This window comes from Gadus macrocephalus, chromosome 18 (genome assembly GCF_031168955.1).
Source record: "Gadus macrocephalus chromosome 18, ASM3116895v1".
Taxonomy (NCBI): domain Eukaryota; kingdom Metazoa; phylum Chordata; class Actinopteri; order Gadiformes; family Gadidae; genus Gadus; species Gadus macrocephalus.
Window position 1 is genome coordinate 3,672,391 of NC_082399.1, and position 17,955 is coordinate 3,690,345.

Genomic DNA, 17,955 nt, shown 5'->3' on the forward strand with positions numbered 1-17,955 from the left:
CAACCCAGACACCACCCAACCCAGACACCACCCAACACGTTCACCACCCAACCCAGACGCCACCCAACCAACCAACCCAGACGCCACCCACCCAACCCAGACACCACCCAACCCAGACACCACCCAACCCAGACACCACCCAACCCAGACACCACCCAACCCAGACACCACCCAACCCAGACACCACCCAACCCAGACACCAACCAACCCAGACACCACCCAACACGTTCACCACCCAACCCAGACGCCACCCAACCCAGACACCACCCAACCCAGACACCACCCAACCCAGACACCACCCAACCCAGACACCACCCAACCCAGACACCACCCAACCCCAACTCCCAAACCAAACATATGGTGTTTGAGACAAAGAAAACGCAAGGCACACCTTTTGTGTTAGCTGGTACGTTTAAGCAAGACAGACATTTCTGCTGACGTGTTTGACAACCATTTCGTCTTCAGTGTCCCCCGTCAGCGAGCATCGTTAGCACGTCGGTCACTGGGTGAGCACGGGGTCGGATGTTTCTGGGTTTAATCTGAGCCTAACGATACCACCACTCCCTCAGGCTCTTGTTGAATGGACATTAATGTTTGATCTCGTTCTCACAGTCTCTCTTTAATCCCCCCCCCCCCTCTCTCTCTCTCTCTCTCTCTCTTGCAGCTCTCGCCCACGGACAAGAGTTTGGAGTTCGACCGAGACTTCCGCGTCAAGCACTATGCAGGGAACGTGGTGTAAGTAGTCAACGCTGCTGTTCCCATCGTTCCCTGTTCCACTCTCCTCCTCATCCCTGACATTATGTCACCGGTCTGGCTGCAGTACCGCCATCGGCCACCGGGAGGCTCCAAGTCAACTGGTTTGGCATCGAGGAACCTCGACGTGGCAGAATGGTCCATGTTTAAGCTGTCTGTCCATCTGTCTACCTGTATGTCTGTTCTTCTACCTGTCTGTCTGTGTGTCTGCCTGTCTGGTTAATGGCTGGTCTTAGCCAGGGACGTGAAGGGGCGGTGTAGGCTAAGGTGTCTCGTCGTACCTTGTTTGATTCCAGCGTAAAGGTTCTGTGTTCGATCCCCGTTGTCCACGGTCTGAATGTGTCCCTGAGCACGTTGCCTGACCCCTACCTGCTCAGTGAGGACCTGGCGTTATGAGTTCAGCCCCTTTGATGGCAGGGCTGGATGACTACGTAGTGGTGGACCAGCTGGGACCTCTGTCCACGATAACACACAAGGCAGAAATGTTCATAGGATTTTTTTTATCTCATAAACTTATCTTTGCAAAAAAGAGTTGCACACACACACACAGACACACAGACACACACACATACACACACACACGCAGAGAGAGTGACTGCTTAATGATGTCCAGGCAGCCTGAGACGTTACTAATTCTCGGTCCCAGGGGACCTGGAGGAGCGCTTAGAGGACTGAACCGGCTGGTTAGGGCCCCTCCCTGCAGAGGGGGGGGGGGGGGGGGGGGGGGGCAACGGGAGGCTGAGGTGAACCAGGGCCCGAGGAGGGTGGTGCGGGGGGGTAGCACACAGCCCACAGCCCACAACCTGCTCTCCTACAGCCTGTCTGTCTGTGTGTCTGCCTGTCTGCCTTTCTCTCTGTTCTTCGGTCTGACTCATTGTCTGTCTGTCTGTTCTTCTGTCTGTCTGTCTGCCTGTCTGTCTTTTCTTCTGTCTGTCTGTCTGTCTGTCTGTCTGTCTGTCTGTCTGTCTGTCTGTCTGTCTGTCTGGTCTGGTCTGGTCTGTCTGGTCTGTCTGGTCTGTCTGGTCTGTCTGGTCTGTCTGTCTGTCTGTCTGTGAGGCTGTAGCCCTCCACTACTAGGGTAAAAACTCACTACTACAACAACAACAGAGAAATGAACAATGATGGAAAACAAAGACGTGTGTGTGTGCGTGTGTGTGTGTGTGTGTGTGTGTGTGTGTGTGTGTGTGTGTGTGTGTGTGTGTGTGTGTGTGTGTGTGTGTGTGTGTGTGTGTGTGTGTGTGTGTGTGTGTGTGTGTGTGTGTGTGTGTGTGTTCTCCTACCAGGTACTCCGTGGTTGGCTTCATCGATAAGAACAAAGACACTCTCTTCCAGGATTTCAAGAGGCTGCTGTATAACAGGTGTGTGTCTGTTACACACACACACACACACACACACACACACACACACACACACACACACACACACACACACACACACACACACACACACACACACACACACACACACACACACACACCCTGGCTGCTTTGATGAGAAAGTAGACTCAGGAACACTGTGTGAAAACACAGCAGCAGAGGAGTCTGGTTCATCTGATCTCTGCTCCCTCCTCCTCTTCCTCCCCTCTCCTCTTCCTCTCTCTCTTCTCCTCCTCCCCTCTCTCTTTTCTCCTCCTCCTCCCCCACCTCCTCCTCCTTCTCACCTACCTCCTCTCCCTCCTCCTCCGCTCTCCTCTTCCTCTCTTTCTGGTTCCTCCTCCTTCTCCCTCTCTCCTCCTCCTCCGCTCTCTCCTCCTCCTCCTCCCCTCTTCCTCTCTCTCTGGTTCCTCCTCTTCCTCTCTCTCTGGTTCCTCCTCCTCCTCCTTCCCCCCCTCTCCTCCTCCTCCTCCTCCTCTCCCCCCCCCCTCTCCTCCCCCCCCTCTCCTCCCCCCCCTCTCCTCCTCTCCAGCTCCAACCCGGTGTTCAAGGCCATGTGGCCGGAGGGGAAGCTGCGTATCACCGAGGTCACCAAGCGCCCCCTCACCGCCGCCACCCTCTTCAAGAACTCCATGATCTCATTGGTGGAGAACCTGGCATGCAAGGTGAGGCGGGAACCCTACAGGCCCCAGTGGTCTGAGTGTTGATGGACTGGTCCAATGGTCTGAGTGTTGGTGGACTGGTCCAATGGTCTGAGTGTTGGTGGACTGGTCCAATGGTTTGAGTGTTGGTGGACTGGTCCAATGGTTTGAGTGTTGGTGGACTGGTCCAATGGTTTGAGTGTTGATGGACTGGTCCAATGGTTTGAGTGTTGGTGGACTGGTCCAATGGTTTGAGTGTTGGTGGACTGGTCCAATGGTTAGAGTGTTGGTGGACTGGTCCAATGGTTAGAGTGTTGGTGGACTGGTCCAATGGTTTGAGTGTTGGTGGACTGGTCCAATGGTTTGAGTGTTGGTGGACTGGTCCAATGGTTTGAGTGTTGGTGGACTGGTCCAATGGTTTGAGTGTTGGTGGACTGGTCCAATGGTTTGAATGTTGGTGGACTGGTCCAATGGTTTGAGTGTTGGTGGACTGGTCCAATGGTTTGAGTGTTGGTGGACTGGTCCAATGGTTTGAGTGTTGGTGGACTGGTCCAATGGTTTGAGTGTTGGTGGACTGGTCCAATGGTTTGAGTGTTGGTGGACTGGTCCAATGGTTTGAGTGTTGGTGGACTGGTCCAATGGTTTGAGTGTTGGTGGACTGGTCCAATGGTTTGAGTGTTGGTGGACTGGTCCAATGGTTTGAGTGTTGGTGGACTGGTCCAATGGTTTGAGTGTTGGTGGACTGGTCCAATGGTTTGAGTGTTGGTGGACTGGTTCAATGGTTTGAGTGTTGGTGGACTGGTCCAATGGTTTGAGTGTTGGTGGACTGGTCCTGGTGTCTCTCTACCTCCCCTGGTGTCTCTCTACCGCCCCCTGGTGGTGTCTCTCTACCGCCCCCTGGTGGTGTGTCTCTGCTGCCCCCTGGTGGTGTCTCTCTTCTGCCCCCTGGTGGTGTCTCTCTTCTGCCCCCTGGTGGTGTGTCTCTGCTGCCCCCTGGTGGTGTCTCTCTTCTGCCCCCTGGTGGTGTGTCTCTGCTGCCCCCTGGTGGTGTCTCTCTGCTGCCCCCTGGTGCTGACCCTGTGCTCCCCCTGCTGTCTGCAGGAGCCCTACTACGTGCGCTGCATTAAGCCCAACGACGTCAAGTCCCCGCTGCTGTTCGAGCAGGAGCGCTGCCGCCACCAGGTGGAGTACCTGGGCCTGCTGGAGAACGTCCGCGTGCGGCGCGCCGGCTTCGCCTACCGCCAGACCTACCCCCGCTTCCTACAGAGGTAAGCCCCGCCTCCGCTTCCTACAGAGGTAAGCCCCGCCTCCGCTACCGGCAGAGATAAGCCCCGCCCCCCTCCCCTTGCCGGTTCTTTTACATTGAGGACGTTTAGCAGACGCTTATATCCAAAGCGACTTATAATAAGTACATCTTTCTAGAAGAGAAGAAACCACAATTTATCGCTGTCGGTACAGCACGGATGTGCATAGAACTAAGTGCCAACCACTAACCATCACTAGGTTAACCCATTGAACTGTGAACAAGTGAGCCTTAAGTCTTCTGCGGAAGCTTGCAAGCGACTCTGCCGTCCTGACATCGGCTGAGAGCTTGTTCTACCACTGCGGTGCCAAAACAGAGAAGAGGTCCATCGTTCAATCAATCCGGATCAATAAAACGGTTGATGATGTGCATGGTTTTAATGCCTATGTGAAAAGTTTTTGGTTGTGTCCTCAACCATGGTTCGTTGATCGCCGGAAGAACCAAACCTCTGAAGCCAACTTCAGTTATCAGTTATAGCTCTTCAGTTGAGCTCGATGTTGTCTTCCGAACTGTCTGAACATTGACGAGCTTGGCACACTTCTCCAAACTTTTAAAGTGCATTTCTCTGTCTTTTTCTTTTTTTTTGCCACTTATGTTTTGACTGCTTTTGTTCCTAAATGAATAGAAATTCTCCGTAGCTCTTAGGATTTCTGCCCGGAGCGAACGCCGGCGGCTCGCCCACGGCTCAATGAGCGGCTCTCTCTGGATCCGTTCGTCTGAGTGCGAGAACACCCAACGATTCAAACAGGCACTTTAAACAGAATGACCGGCCTGCAGGGCAGTGGAGCCGGTTCAGATCCAGCCTAGAGTCTCATCCCAGAGCACTCGGCTCTCCGCAGACCCGCTCCCCACGCTGCAGTAGATCAGTGCTGTGTCAGAAGTGTGTGTCCTCCTAGGGGGGAGAGGGGGTAGTGTTCTGGGCCTCCGTTCCCAGGTACATGTGTCCTTGAGGCGTACCCCCTACACCCCTATGAAGTGCTATTGGTTGGGGCTGGCAGTGCATTTTATATCGGACCAAGAAAAAATAATGCTGTTGTTATTTTCGCGATCTCAGGCAGTGGGACCGGCAGTAGCTAGGGGGGCCCAGATGATGAACGTTGTGGATCCTAACCCTCACTGTCTGCACGTTGGGTGATCCATCCACAGTTTGTTGGCAGGAAGGATAAATATTTTGGCTGGGTCCAAACTCTTTTCCGGTGGATTTTTGAAGCTCAGACGGATTAGGGAGGAGTGAGGAGTCGGATACGAATGGACCAGGAGGAGGCAGGGCTCTGGATTGACGGGGATGCATTCGGTCAGATTGGGGGGACAGAACGCTCTCTGAAGAAGGGGTTCAAAATGTCAAGCGGGTGCCTGTCACCGTGGGGGTCTCTCCCGCTCAGGGCCGAGTGTCCGACGGGACTGTGATGACGTCACTGCTGATTCCACATACTGTTGACGGAACTCGTGAAGCCTCTTGTCACCTGTTTCATCTTAGTGCGTGATGTTATTTTACCGAGTCCATCCCAATAGAAAAGGGATTCACCCGGTCCCCTCCCACGCCACAGAACATGCAGGGCTGCCAGTTAACACTCCTGCCCTGCCCAATGTGCAAGGCAAAGGCTCTACACCTGGGTCAACTACTCTGCTAGCTCCCAGCAGAGGAGGAGTTAAAGGCAGAGGAGGACCAGCAGGCCTACAAGCATGAACCTCCTCTCTGTGGCTCCTCAGGTACAAGATGATCTCGGAGTTCACCTGGCCCAACCACGACCTGCCCTCGGACACGGAGGCGGTGAAGCGCCTGCTGCAGGGCTGCGGCTTCGACCACGACGTGGCCTACGGCAAGACCAAGGTGTTTGTGCGGACCCCCCGGACCCTGTTCAGCCTGGAGGCCCAGCGCGCCGACATGCTTCAGAGGATCGTGCTCTTCCTGCAGAAGGTGAGGCCCCCCGCAGCGCGGGCGGAGATGAGGGGGAACGGTTTGGAGAGGATCGAGTATCAAGTATATATGAAGTCAGCATCAATGAATCAGGCCTTCGTTAAGGCCAGCTGAATATAACTACAGTCATAAGACACTTTAACTGCACTTAACTAACTACACTTGTTATTATATACAATGCTGTTCAATAGTGAGGGGTCACTCTGACAATTTCATGCTTTCCATGAAAACTCACACTCTAATTCAACAGTTTCCCGCTGCATTAACATAATTGGACAAGGGTTTTCTAATCATCGATTAGCCTTTAGACACAGTCAGCTAAACAATGTACCGTTAGAACACAGGAGTGATGGTGGCAGGAAATGGGCCTCTGTGAAACTATGTAGATCTTCCATTAAAAATCTGCCATTTCCGGCTAGAATAGCCATTAGCCACATTAACAATGTCTAGACTCACTGTATTTCTGATTAGTTCAATGTTGAACATTGAAAAAAACAGTGCTTTTCTTCAAAAAATAAGAAATTTCAAAGTGACCCCAAACTTTTGGCAATAGTGTATATATTATATTATAATTATTCTATATAATATTATATTTTACAAGTGTAGCACTTATAAACTAACACTACACTAACACACATTTCATCACAGCTCCCCTCCTCTAGTTATGGAGGGCTACAAATTATTCTGAGCTCAGAAGTTTTTTTTTTCTCTCATCTTCTTCTAATTCCCTGGTGCACCTCAGACTCCATCGCCTTCAGGAGGTGAAACACTTTAAAGGAGAAAAGGACTTTTGGAGGGAAATTATGGATTTTATTTCCTTCCTTTTTTTCCTCCATACTTATGAAGTACTAAAGTTCCCTCCTGGCACATCAAGAACCAATCTGTACGACAGAGTCAGCGCGAGATGCTTAAACCCCTATTAATACTGTAGACGTGGTAGTGGGGAGTGTGAGTTTGAGTGTGCGTGTGTGCGTGTATGTGTGTCTGTGCGTGTGTGCCCATCTTTCAAATTTTAAACACAGACGACGACATGATTTCTCACAATAGGGTATGTGTCACAAATGTAAATATGCATGTAATGACCAACGGCCGTACCGTGAAACACACACCAACAGTGTGGATGTAATGAACCCATTGTAATAACCTGATGAATGCAGGGGAGATCCACGAACAGTACAGGAACCAGGACTGTAGACTCGTTATGTAAGGTATGGATATTGGAGTGAAAATGGAGGTATTTAATCTCTCCCAGGGCCTGTGTTGTGTGACACACGGCAGGACTCTGATGAATGGAAAACACACGAAGACACGGCATAAATCTGTCAACCTGTTTATCAGGAAGCCCTTGTGTGGACCCAAATTAAATATGCTGTGTGTGTGCATGTGTACATGTGTGTGTGTGCGTGCGTGTGTGCTTGCGCGCGTGTGTGTGTATTTGTGTGTCTGTGTATGTACGTTTGCATGCCTGTGTGTGTGTGTGTGTGTGTGTGCATGCGTGTGTGTGGCGTGTTCATGTGCGAGTGTGTGTGTGCATACGTGTGTGTTTGTGCGTGTGTGCGTGTGCCCTCGTCCTCCATCGCGGCAGTTCATCGTCACAGAACAAATTCCGACACTTTCTGCATCTCCCACAACCTGTAATTATAACACTTACACAAACACTTACGAGCCAATCAATCCAGGAACGCAAAGCCCATGACTCCTCAGGGAGGGGGTCTGAGTCTGCAGCTCTCAGACATGAAGGGGCGACCCGTCTGAACGGCCCTCAGGGGACCTGGGTGACCCTTAACCCCCCCCATCAGCAGCAGAGAGGGGGGGCTGTTCTCTAAACCCCTCAGGAGAATCCTATCTACTGCCTGTATCTCTGGGGACACGCCCTTAGCTTTGATAACCAAACGCACCCCATACACAAACATGACCGCACACACACGCATGAACGCACACACACACACACACACACATTAACGCACGCACGCACACACACGTTAACGAACACACGCACGCACACCTACACGTGCACACACACGCACACATGGACGCGCACACACACAAACTCGCTCACACAAACGCACGCACACACATGAGCAAACACAATAAACAAACACACACGCACACACACGTGAACAAACACACTCACACACACCCTCGAGGGAATGATCTGCTTCTCCTTCACAAACAAACATCACAGAGCGGGACAACGGAGGCGTCTGCACAGCATCACTTAATCTTGACCTCCGTCAAGGTCAACAGGGATTAGCGCTGCACACACACACACACACACACACACACACACGCACTAACAAACACACACACACACACACACACACACACATACACACACACACGCACGCGCAAACTCACACACACACAGACAATTGTTGAAAATGACACACCAAGAGCATTGACTCCTGTATTTGTCCCTCACACACACATGCACACATGCACACATGCACACACATGCACCCAGCGCAACACACATCCCAGCTTGTGATCCCCTGCCTGTGCCAAGCAATCCCCTTATCAGTGGCTGGCACACCCTCCCTCCCTCCCTCCCTCCCTACAGCCCAGTCACCCTCCCTCCCTCCCTCCCTCGCTGCTGTCCACTCATCCCTCCCTCCCTCCCTCCCTCCCGCCCTTCCTCCCTCCCTCCCTCCCATCCCTACAGTCCAGTCACTCCCTCCCTCCCTCCCTACAGTCCAGTCACCCCCTCCCTCCCTCCCTCCCTCCCTCTCCTCCCTACAGTCCAGTCACCCCCTCCCTCCCTCTCTCTCCTCCCTACAGTCCAGTCACCCCCTCCCTCACCCCCTCCCTCCCTCCCTCCCTCCCCTCCTTACAGTCCAGTCTCCCCCCTGGCCCCCTGCTGCTCAGCCCCCTGTCCTGGGGTCCTGGGGTCCGGTCCTGCTCTCAGTCTCCTGGTGGGCAGTCCAGTCACTACAGCCTGTCTGCCCCCTCCATCCCCCGCTGGTGGGGGGAGGAAGAAGGAACTCTCTGTACCTCCAGCTCCACCATCCCTCCTTTGTGATGAACCCCCCCCCAAAAGTGCAGGAAGATTGTCTTGCTTTTATGAAGGGGAGGGAGAGAGGGGGGCGGGGGGGGTGCAGATAGAAAGAGGCAGAGACAGATTGAGAGAGAGAAGGGGGAAGGAAGTGAGCGAGTCCTTCACAGTTCAATTTCATGCAGCCTTTCCCGTTGGTCCTTCCTTCCTCTCGCTCCTTCCTAGCCTCCCTTCCGCTCCCTCGTTCCGCTGTGCTCTGCGTGCTTCTCCCTGAGGACTCGCCCTCCTCCCTCCTTTCTCCCTCCTCTCTCCTCTCCTCTTTCCTATCTCCTCCTTCCTCCCTCTTCTCTCCTCCCTCCTCTCTCCTCTCCTCTTTCCTCTCTCCTCCTTTCTCCTGCCTCTCTCCTCTCTCCTCCCTCCCTCCTCTCTCCTTCCTCCCGCCTGTCTTCTCTCCTCCCTCCTCTCTCCTCTCCTCTTTCCTCTCTCCTCCTTTCTCCTGCCTCTCTCCTCCCTCCCTCCTCTCTCCTTCCTCCTGCCTCTGTCTTCTCTCCTCCCTCCTCTCTCCTCTCTCCTCTCCTCTTTCCTCTCTCCTCCTTTCTCCTGACTCTCCTCCCTCCCTCCTCTCTCCTTCCTCCCGCCTCTGTCTTCTCTCCTCCCTCCTCTCTCCTTTTTTCTGGATTGAGTGAGCTTCCACCTTCCCCCCCCCCCCCCCCCATCATCAGAACTTGTCACATGACGCAACACATGCAATTCATCACTTCATTTAGCTCATTAATGCATAACAAAAAGAAGATCCCACAAATCGACGGTGCAGGAACACAAACCGAAGCCTATTGCTGTTTCTATTCCAATACATACACCAATATAGATATGGCATCAATTATTCACCCGCACACCTCCCCTCCCCCTTCAGGGCCAAAATGAATATTTCATGAGTGGGGGGCCCATCCGTGCACATCAGTGTCTGTCAGCGCGAGTGTGCCGGGAGAAAAGCCCCTCTGTCGGTCAGGACCCCTAATCTCCCCTCAAAGCCCCAGCGCACTGGGGGCCCTTTAGCTAGCTAGACGCCGTGCGATATACTTTAGCTTCAGCCAAACGGTTTGTGAAACACGATGCCGAAGGATGGTTTTATCTATTTATCTATTCACCTATTTGTTTACTTTCTGCGTCACCCTTTTAGCTCAATTGTACCTGATGCATTGTATGGTGTCTAGGAGAGTCATTTTATTAAGTGAGTAATCCTAAAGTGGCTGTTCTTGGCCCGAGTGTTATTAGCACGGAGCTTGTTGCGCTAGGCTAGGCTGCAGTCTGCCTAACTGCCCAGAACTAATCTGTGATTTATGAGCTCCCGTACGAAACTTCAAAGTCTGGTTCTGTTCTGCCCAGCTTCTGAATCCCTGCAGGTGTAGGTGTGTGCGTTGAACTTGATGATTGTCACTCTCAACCTACGATATATTTTAGAAATCCAAAAAACGAAACAACGAATGTTCATGGTGAAACTCTGACGAATGGAGCTCCTGTGAATGGCAAACATAAAGCCACGAGGTTGTTCCTGTTTTTCAGGTGAGCCAATAGCAGCGTGCATGCTTTCAGAGTTCCACCTCACATTGGTTGAACCCGCCTTCATCATCAGACAATAAGAGACAAACTGGATCCTTTCACCTCAAACGGTATTCATCCTGCTTTGGTTGGCATTTCATTTGGGGGACGGAAGTAAACGATGAGTGAAATTGCTTTCCAAGTATAAAAAGAAGCTGTTTGAAATGACCTCAGGTGTGCATAATGGCCTCATTCTGATGTCCTCTCTCCTCTCCTGACACGTCTAGTATCCTCTCTTTGTAAAATAAACTCCCTGCACAGAATCACGGACGGACAGAACGATGCATGCAGTAGATCAGTGATCGGTCGGACCATCAAACCAAATAACCATTGCGGGCGCTAGTTCGCGTTCCCATGAGTCCTGGTCCCTGTTTGATTCACGTTCACCTCTCCACTCCGTGACGTCTATAGGCCCCAGGGCTCCTACAGCTTTCACCACCGAAACTGCTGACCAGCATCCAGCGTTCCCAGTCCCCCCACCTCTCCTTCCATCCCAGCTCCCTGACGGATGGTCCACCTCCGACTGTTCAATCCCGTCCCCGGTATTGTCCCTTTGAATTACGGGCACTTCGTTTAGCGGGGCCGCCTAAACACAATTACTTTCTTAAATCAGCGCCATCAGTACCCAGATAAAAGAAGATGTGAATTAATGACCTGCTCGCGGACGCTGTGTGTGTGTGTGTGTGTGTGTGTGTGTGTGTGTGTCGTTGGTGTGTGTGTGTGTCAGTTTGAGAGAGAGCCATCCCGTCAGTGTGTCAGCACTAGTCTCCATTCTGCATTACCATGCTGGTATCAGATGTTCCGCGGCCGTATCGATCCACGCTGTACGACCTCCGACCTCCCTCTCTCCCGGCTCCCGTGAACAAGCGCTTGCGGTCAGAATACCCCCCCCCCCCCACACACACACACACACACACACACACACACACACACACACACACACACACACACACACACACACACTCTATCCCCCTTGTTGTTGTGACTCAGGCCAGGCACATTGAGAGTGTTGTTGTTTGAAACCAGAGCCACTCACCCACACCATCACCCTCCTGTTCCCCTCCCTCCCCTCCTCCTCCTCCCTCTCCTCCCTCTCCTCCTCCCTTGCAGTCAGTATTCAGTGTTCAGGACCAGGCAGGCTCAGCTGTCTGTCTGTCTTTATGTCTGTGGGGATAATCACAAATCTTCTTTCTATTCCTGTCTGGTGAATCAGGAGCCTTTGTTTGATTTCAGCCTCTTTGTTTATGAAGTGAGGACAAAGTCTGACTGCAGAAGAGGGTTCTAGAGGGTTCTGGAGGGTTCTAGTTGTTATGGGTGGTTCTAGAGGGTTCTGGAGGGTTCTGGTAGTTCTGGAAGGTTCTAGAGGGTTCTGGTGGTTCTAGAGGGTTTTGGAGGGTTCTGGTGGTTATTGTAGGTTCTGGAAGGCTTTACTTGGTTCTGTTGGTTCTAGAGGGTTCTGGTGGTTCTGGAAGGTTCTGGTGGTTCTAGTGGGTTCTGGTGGTTCGAGAGGGTTCTGGAAGGTTCTAGAGGGTTCTGGTAGGTTCTGGAAGGTTCTGGTGGTTCTAGTGGGTTCTGGTGGTTCGAGAGGGTTCTGGAAGGTTCTAGAGGGTTCTGGTAGGTTCTGGAAGGTTCTAGTGGGTTCTAGAGGGTTCTGGTAGTTGTGGGTTCTAGTGACTCCCAACAGAGCAGGCAGCCCCTCCGGGTAAAGGAAGACAGCCCGCTGGCAGTCAGGCACCTGTGGGGTCCCGTACCGGTACCCCGGCCCCGGCACCTCCTCCCCATCGACCTGCCCTCGGGGCTTTGGCATTTCAGGGCCATGCCTGGCTAATGAAGCCGTGGTAATCCGCCCCCACTCTACTGAAGGGGAGGCCAGCGATCTGCAATCTGGCTTTGATGAGGCCGTAAATCCCGGGCAGGGAGGGAGTCTCTGGAAGGGTCGTCAGGGGCCTTTATTAGCCCGGGAGGGAGGTGCTGCAGCCCGCCCTGGGGCCCCGCTATTGGTCAGATTTATCCTGCAGCTCCCCCTCCTTCCCTCCTTCCCTCCTTTCCTCCTCCCCTCCTCCTCCTCCTCCCTCGTTTTAACCTCACCATCAACTGTGTGCGTGTGCATAAGCTGTGTGTGTTTGCATGTGTGTGTGTGTGTGTGTGCGTGTGTGTGTGTGTGTGTGTGCGTGTGTGTGTGTATGTGTGATGTGTGTGGGTGTGTGTTTGTGTGTGCTTTTGCAAGCATGTATGTGTGTGTTGCATGCATCTGTGTGTGCGGGTGTGTGTGTGTGTGTGTGTGTGTGTGTGTGTGGGTGTGCTTGGCTTATGTGTGGGTGTGCGGTGTATGTGTGTGTGTGTACGTGCGCGTGCGTGGCGTGGCGTGTGCGGCCCAGACTCCAGACGTAGGCATGTCGCCCACATGTTGGCGTGTGGGCGTAAAGACGAATGCATGGGTGTCCCATTAACAATCCTCCCCCTCCTCCCCCTCCTCCCCCACTTCCCACCTGTCACCCGTGATAATGAGGGAGGGCCGACGGGATGTTGCACTTATCTGATTATTAATGGCCGTCTGCTCCTCTCCCCCTGCATTTCCTCTCTTTCTCCCCCTTTTTCCCCCCGCAGCTCAGGCTAGTCATTTGCATGCTAATTGATGATTTGTAACGTAGATAAACAAAGCGCTTGATCTCGCGTGTGGCTCCGCGCATAATCAAGCGGCTCCCCTGATTGGGCGGTTCCACAGAACAGGCAGGACAGGCAGGGTGTGTGTATGAATGTTGCTTTAATAATTACATGAAAAATATTTCTCGGGTGGCTGTCGTTTAAAGTGAGGATTTAAAAGGCCTGTTACTATGCCGACAACCTGTCCGTTTGATAGCAGTTCAGTCTGAAACAACATGTAATATATATCCGTAAGCTTTGGTGTTGAATGGTGTGTAAGTGTGCAACGAAAATATCATTATTTCATAAACTTTGCCTCTCGGATCGGTGTTATTAATACCTGACAACAAAGATGGAGATCTCCTCCATTAAGCCTCTTTAAACGTCATCATCAGCACGGGGCCGACAGCTCTAATCCAATCCTGAGTCACTTAGAAGCCCCTCATCATGGCTCCAAAAGGACTAATTCCTAATTACATGTTAGGCCATTCATTACGTATGAATTAACTACGTGCGTACGTGCGTTTGTACGCGGTTGCGTGCGGTGCGACGCACGACCTGTAGCTGGTAGGGAGCGATGAAGGTGTGCATATAGCTCTGTCTGAATGGGCTCCCCTTCGTCCTCCTCATCCCTCCTCCCCCTCCTCCCGCATTAGGAACGAGTCGTCCAGGGAAGGGGGAGTTCAGTCTATCAGTAGCGACAGAACCAGCGATGCCCCTGGCTAGAGGGCGAGCGGGACAATGGCAGAAGCTATTTCAGGCTGTGAAATGCATGCATGTATGATCGCCGAGGCTTTCCTACATAATTCACAGATCACCTGAACCACATTGGTGATGGAATTACGTCGCTCCTACGCGCTTCTGTGCTCTTAGAGTGAATGGCTGCTGTGCTTCACTGAGCGGCTTCTCCAGCGGTTGATAAACAGGCCAGCGGGCCGTGAAGTCGGTCTGCGTGGCGCAGCCTTCCAGTGACTCGGAGGGTGCTCGGAATAGCCGAGCTAATCCCCGGATTACGGGGCCGTTACATAAACGCCAGGCAGCGATGTCAGAAACCAAAGAGGCCAGGAATACTCTCTTCCAGACGGGGAGAGTGTGCTTTGTGGACGGGCGGGGGGGGGGACGGGCGGGGGGGGGGGAGACGGTGTCCTGGGGGATGGCGGCCATTTTAGGGTCAGGTCAGGTCAGTAGAACCCCACCTTCGCCTACTTCCACCCGTTTCGTGACAGTGGGGCTGCACACACACACACACACACACACACACACACACACACACACACACACACACACACACACACACAGACTAGTTTTTACAGTTTGTTTACTGTTGGATTCAGGTCATTACGGAGCAGGTAGAGGTTAAGAGCGTCTTGCTGACAGACTGCAGACGTTGGGCATCGAACCCAGAAGCTTTCCCAAGGGGAGTCGACCACAACATGCCCGTCCTGTTCTATTATGCATAATAATGAGTGTTTGACCGAGCAGAGAAGCATGACCAATAAACGGCCCCCCACTTCATCATGGGTAAGAGGCGTGGAGGAATCGGTCGTAATGGGTTCTGAGACACGCCCCCCCTCTCCTGATCTGCGAGCTGATTGGTCCCGGGCTACCCTCGACTGCAGTCTAATGCTAATGCTCCGACATTCTTCTCTCTTTCTACGGCGGCCGGCACCGCCCACTTGGAAGATAAAAATATGAAATATGCATGAGGCCGTGATTATGGTGCATTACCCACAATTCAAGGGGTGTTGGAGTGGGGGGCCGGGGGTGATGGAGTGGGGGGGGCCGGGGGTGATGGGCCATATCACCTTCCTTTTATGCCCGGCCTGTATTTCTAGCATACGGATGAAGCTGTCTGTTGAGTGACTTTGCAAACACCGGTGTGTGTGTGTGTGTGTGTGTGTGTGTGTGTGTGTGTGTGTGTGGGGGTGGGTGGGTGGGTGGGTGGGTGGGTTTATGCATTTGCGTGTGTTAGTGTGTGTCTGTGTGTGCCAGTTTATGCATTTGTGTGTGTGTGTGTGTGTGTGTGTGTGTGTGTGTGTGTGTGTGTGTGTGTGTGTGTGTGTGTGTGTGTGTGTGTGTGTGTGTGTGGTGTGTGTGTGTGTGTGTGTGGGTCTGTGTGTGTGTGTGTGTGGGTCTGTGTGTGGGTCTGTGTGTGTGTGTGTGTGTGTGTGTGTGTGTGTGTGTGTGTGTGTGTGTGTGTGTGGGTCTGTGTGTGGGTCTGTGTGTGTGTGTGTTCAGGGACAGTAGGAGGGTTCAGGGACAGAAGGAGCGATGGTAACTGTTTCATACGTCTGGAGGAGCTGGACCGTCATGGCTCCCGGGGGCCTCCCAGATATCTATTATTCAGGGTTCAGAGGGTCTGAGGGCCACTGGGCGACCCGAGGGGGCCGGCCTGTTTTACGGCCCTCATGAAGGTTCTCTCTGCGTCACAAACCCTGACGATGCATCACCCTCCCTGCTGCCCCTGTGTCCAAGGCCCGCGGCCACTGGGTGAACCCATGAACACATTCATACTGAGGGCCGAGAACACGTTCTCTCACCCCCCTCATACACCTAGAACACCTTCTCTCACCCCCTCATACACCTAGAACACCTTCTCCTCACCCCCTCATAGACCTAGAACACGTTCTCTCACCCCCTCATAGACTTAGAACACGTTCTCTTAGGATGTGTATTTCTGTGTAGTTGTATTCTGAATAATTTTTCCTATTTAACTTTTAGCCCTCAACTTGGACCAGGCAAGTTAATCTGACCCTCCCCCTACCTCCTCCTCCTCCTCCCCCCTGACCCTCCTCCTCCTCCTCCTCCTCCTCCCCCCTGACCCTCCCTCCTCCTCCTCCTCCTCCTCCTCCTCCTCCGCCTCCTCCTCCTCCCCCTGACCCTCCCTCCTCCTCCTCCTCCTCCTCCTCCTCCTCCCCCCTGACCCTCCCTCCTCCCCCTGACCCTCCCTCCTCCCCCCCCCTCCTCCCCCCTCCTCCTCCTCCTCCCCCCTTACCCTCCCTCCTCCGCCTCCTCCTCCTCCCCCCTGACCCTCCCTCCTCCTCCTCCGCCACCCCCTCCTCCTCCCCTTTCTCCTCCTCCCCCTCCCTCCTCCTCCTCCTCCGCCTCCTCCTCCTCCTCCTCCTCCTCTCCCCCCTTACCCTCCCTCCTCCTCCTCCTCCCCCCTGACCCTTCCTCCTCCTCCTCCTCCTCCTCCTCCTCCCCCCTGACCCTCCCTCCTCCTCCTCCTCCTCCTCCCCCCTGACCCTCCCTCCTCCTCCTCCTCCTCCCTCCTCCTCCTCCTCCTCCTCCTCCTCCTCCTCTCCTCCTCCCCAGGTGTGGCGGGGGACCTGGCCCCTGGCCGGACGCGTGCCGGCGGATGCGGGCGGGGCTGGTGATCCTGCGGGCGTACCGCCGCTAACAAGGTCAAGTCGTACGTGCGCGAGGTCAACCGGCGCTTCCGGAACGTGCGCACCATGAAGGACCACGGCCCGCAGCGTCAAGTGGCCCGCCCCCCCAAAGGTGCTGCGCCGCTTCGAGGAGCTGCTGAAGAACATCCACAGCAGGTACACACACACACACACACACACACACACACACACACACACACACACACACACACACACACAGACACACAGACACACAGACACAAAGACACGCACACGCACACACGTAAGCGCACACACACACACACACACACCATAAGCGCACACACACACCACATACAGAGACACGTAAGCGCACACACAACACATACAGAGACACGTAAGCGCACACACACACACACACAGACACGTATGCACTCACGCACTGCACACACACACACGTATACATACAGGCAACGCACACCGCGCACACACACACACACGTAAGCACACACACAAAAAAACACACACACACACACACACGTAAGCACACACACTCACACATACAGAGACACGTACGCACGCACACACACACACGTATAACATACAGGCACGCACACGCGGCATACACACACACACACACACACCTGCGGGCACGCACACCACACACACACACACACACACACACACGCACATGAGGGGCCCGCCTGGGACATAATTCATACTTGGTCTTACACACACCATTATAATCTTGCATATACACCACTATACTCATACACACACACTATAATAACTTCTTTTACATTTATGTATGAGAGTGTGTAGTCATGTTTGTGAGAGAGTATAGCAATATATAACAGAGAATAGTAGTGTGTGAGAGAGTATATAGTTGAGTATGTGAGAGAGAATAGTAGTGTGTGAGAGAGTATATAGTTGAGTATGTGAGAGAGAATAGTAGTGTGTGAGAGAGTATACAGTTGGGTATGTGAGAGAGAATAGTAGTGTGTGAGAGAGTAACCCCATCTCCTTCTCTTCGTCACACAGGCCTGCTCACTCACTCACTCACTCAGACAGACTTATACACGTGCATACAGACACACTGACACACGAAGATAGCCATTGATAGTGTTTCAGGGTTTAGACCCACCTTGTACTGGCTGCAGTGGAGTAACTTGGTTTGATCAAAGCCCTTAAAGCCCTCAAAGTTTAGCACCGAGACTCTCAGACTGCTGAGCGGTGCTTTGACTGAGCCCTTCAGCCGAGTCTCGCTCTGCCAACAATTTTCTCTCTCTCTCTCTCTCTCTCTCTCTCTCTCTCTCTCTCGCCCTCTCTCTCTCGCCCACCTCTCTCGCGCGCTCTCACGCCCTCTCTCTCGCACTGTCTTACTCT

The 17,955-nt window shown here is 53.2% G+C and overlaps 1 protein-coding gene across 1 annotated transcript in view; it reads left to right on the forward strand.

The window, feature by feature from the left end:
* myo1d (myosin 1D) overlaps positions 1–16,785 on the forward strand; it is a 36,444-nt gene extending 19,659 nt beyond the window's left edge. The window contains exons 10-15 of the mRNA XM_060037454.1: positions 665–735; positions 2,037–2,111; positions 2,659–2,791; positions 3,869–4,035; positions 5,781–5,988; positions 16,538–16,785. Of these exons, the coding sequence (XP_059893437.1) occupies positions 665–735; positions 2,037–2,111; positions 2,659–2,791; positions 3,869–4,035; positions 5,781–5,988; positions 16,538–16,681 (798 nt within the window). The 3' untranslated portion in view covers positions 16,682–16,785. The remainder of the gene's footprint in view (positions 1–664; positions 736–2,036; positions 2,112–2,658; positions 2,792–3,868; positions 4,036–5,780; positions 5,989–16,537) is intronic.
* The last annotated feature ends 1,170 nt before the right edge of the window (positions 16,786–17,955 follow it).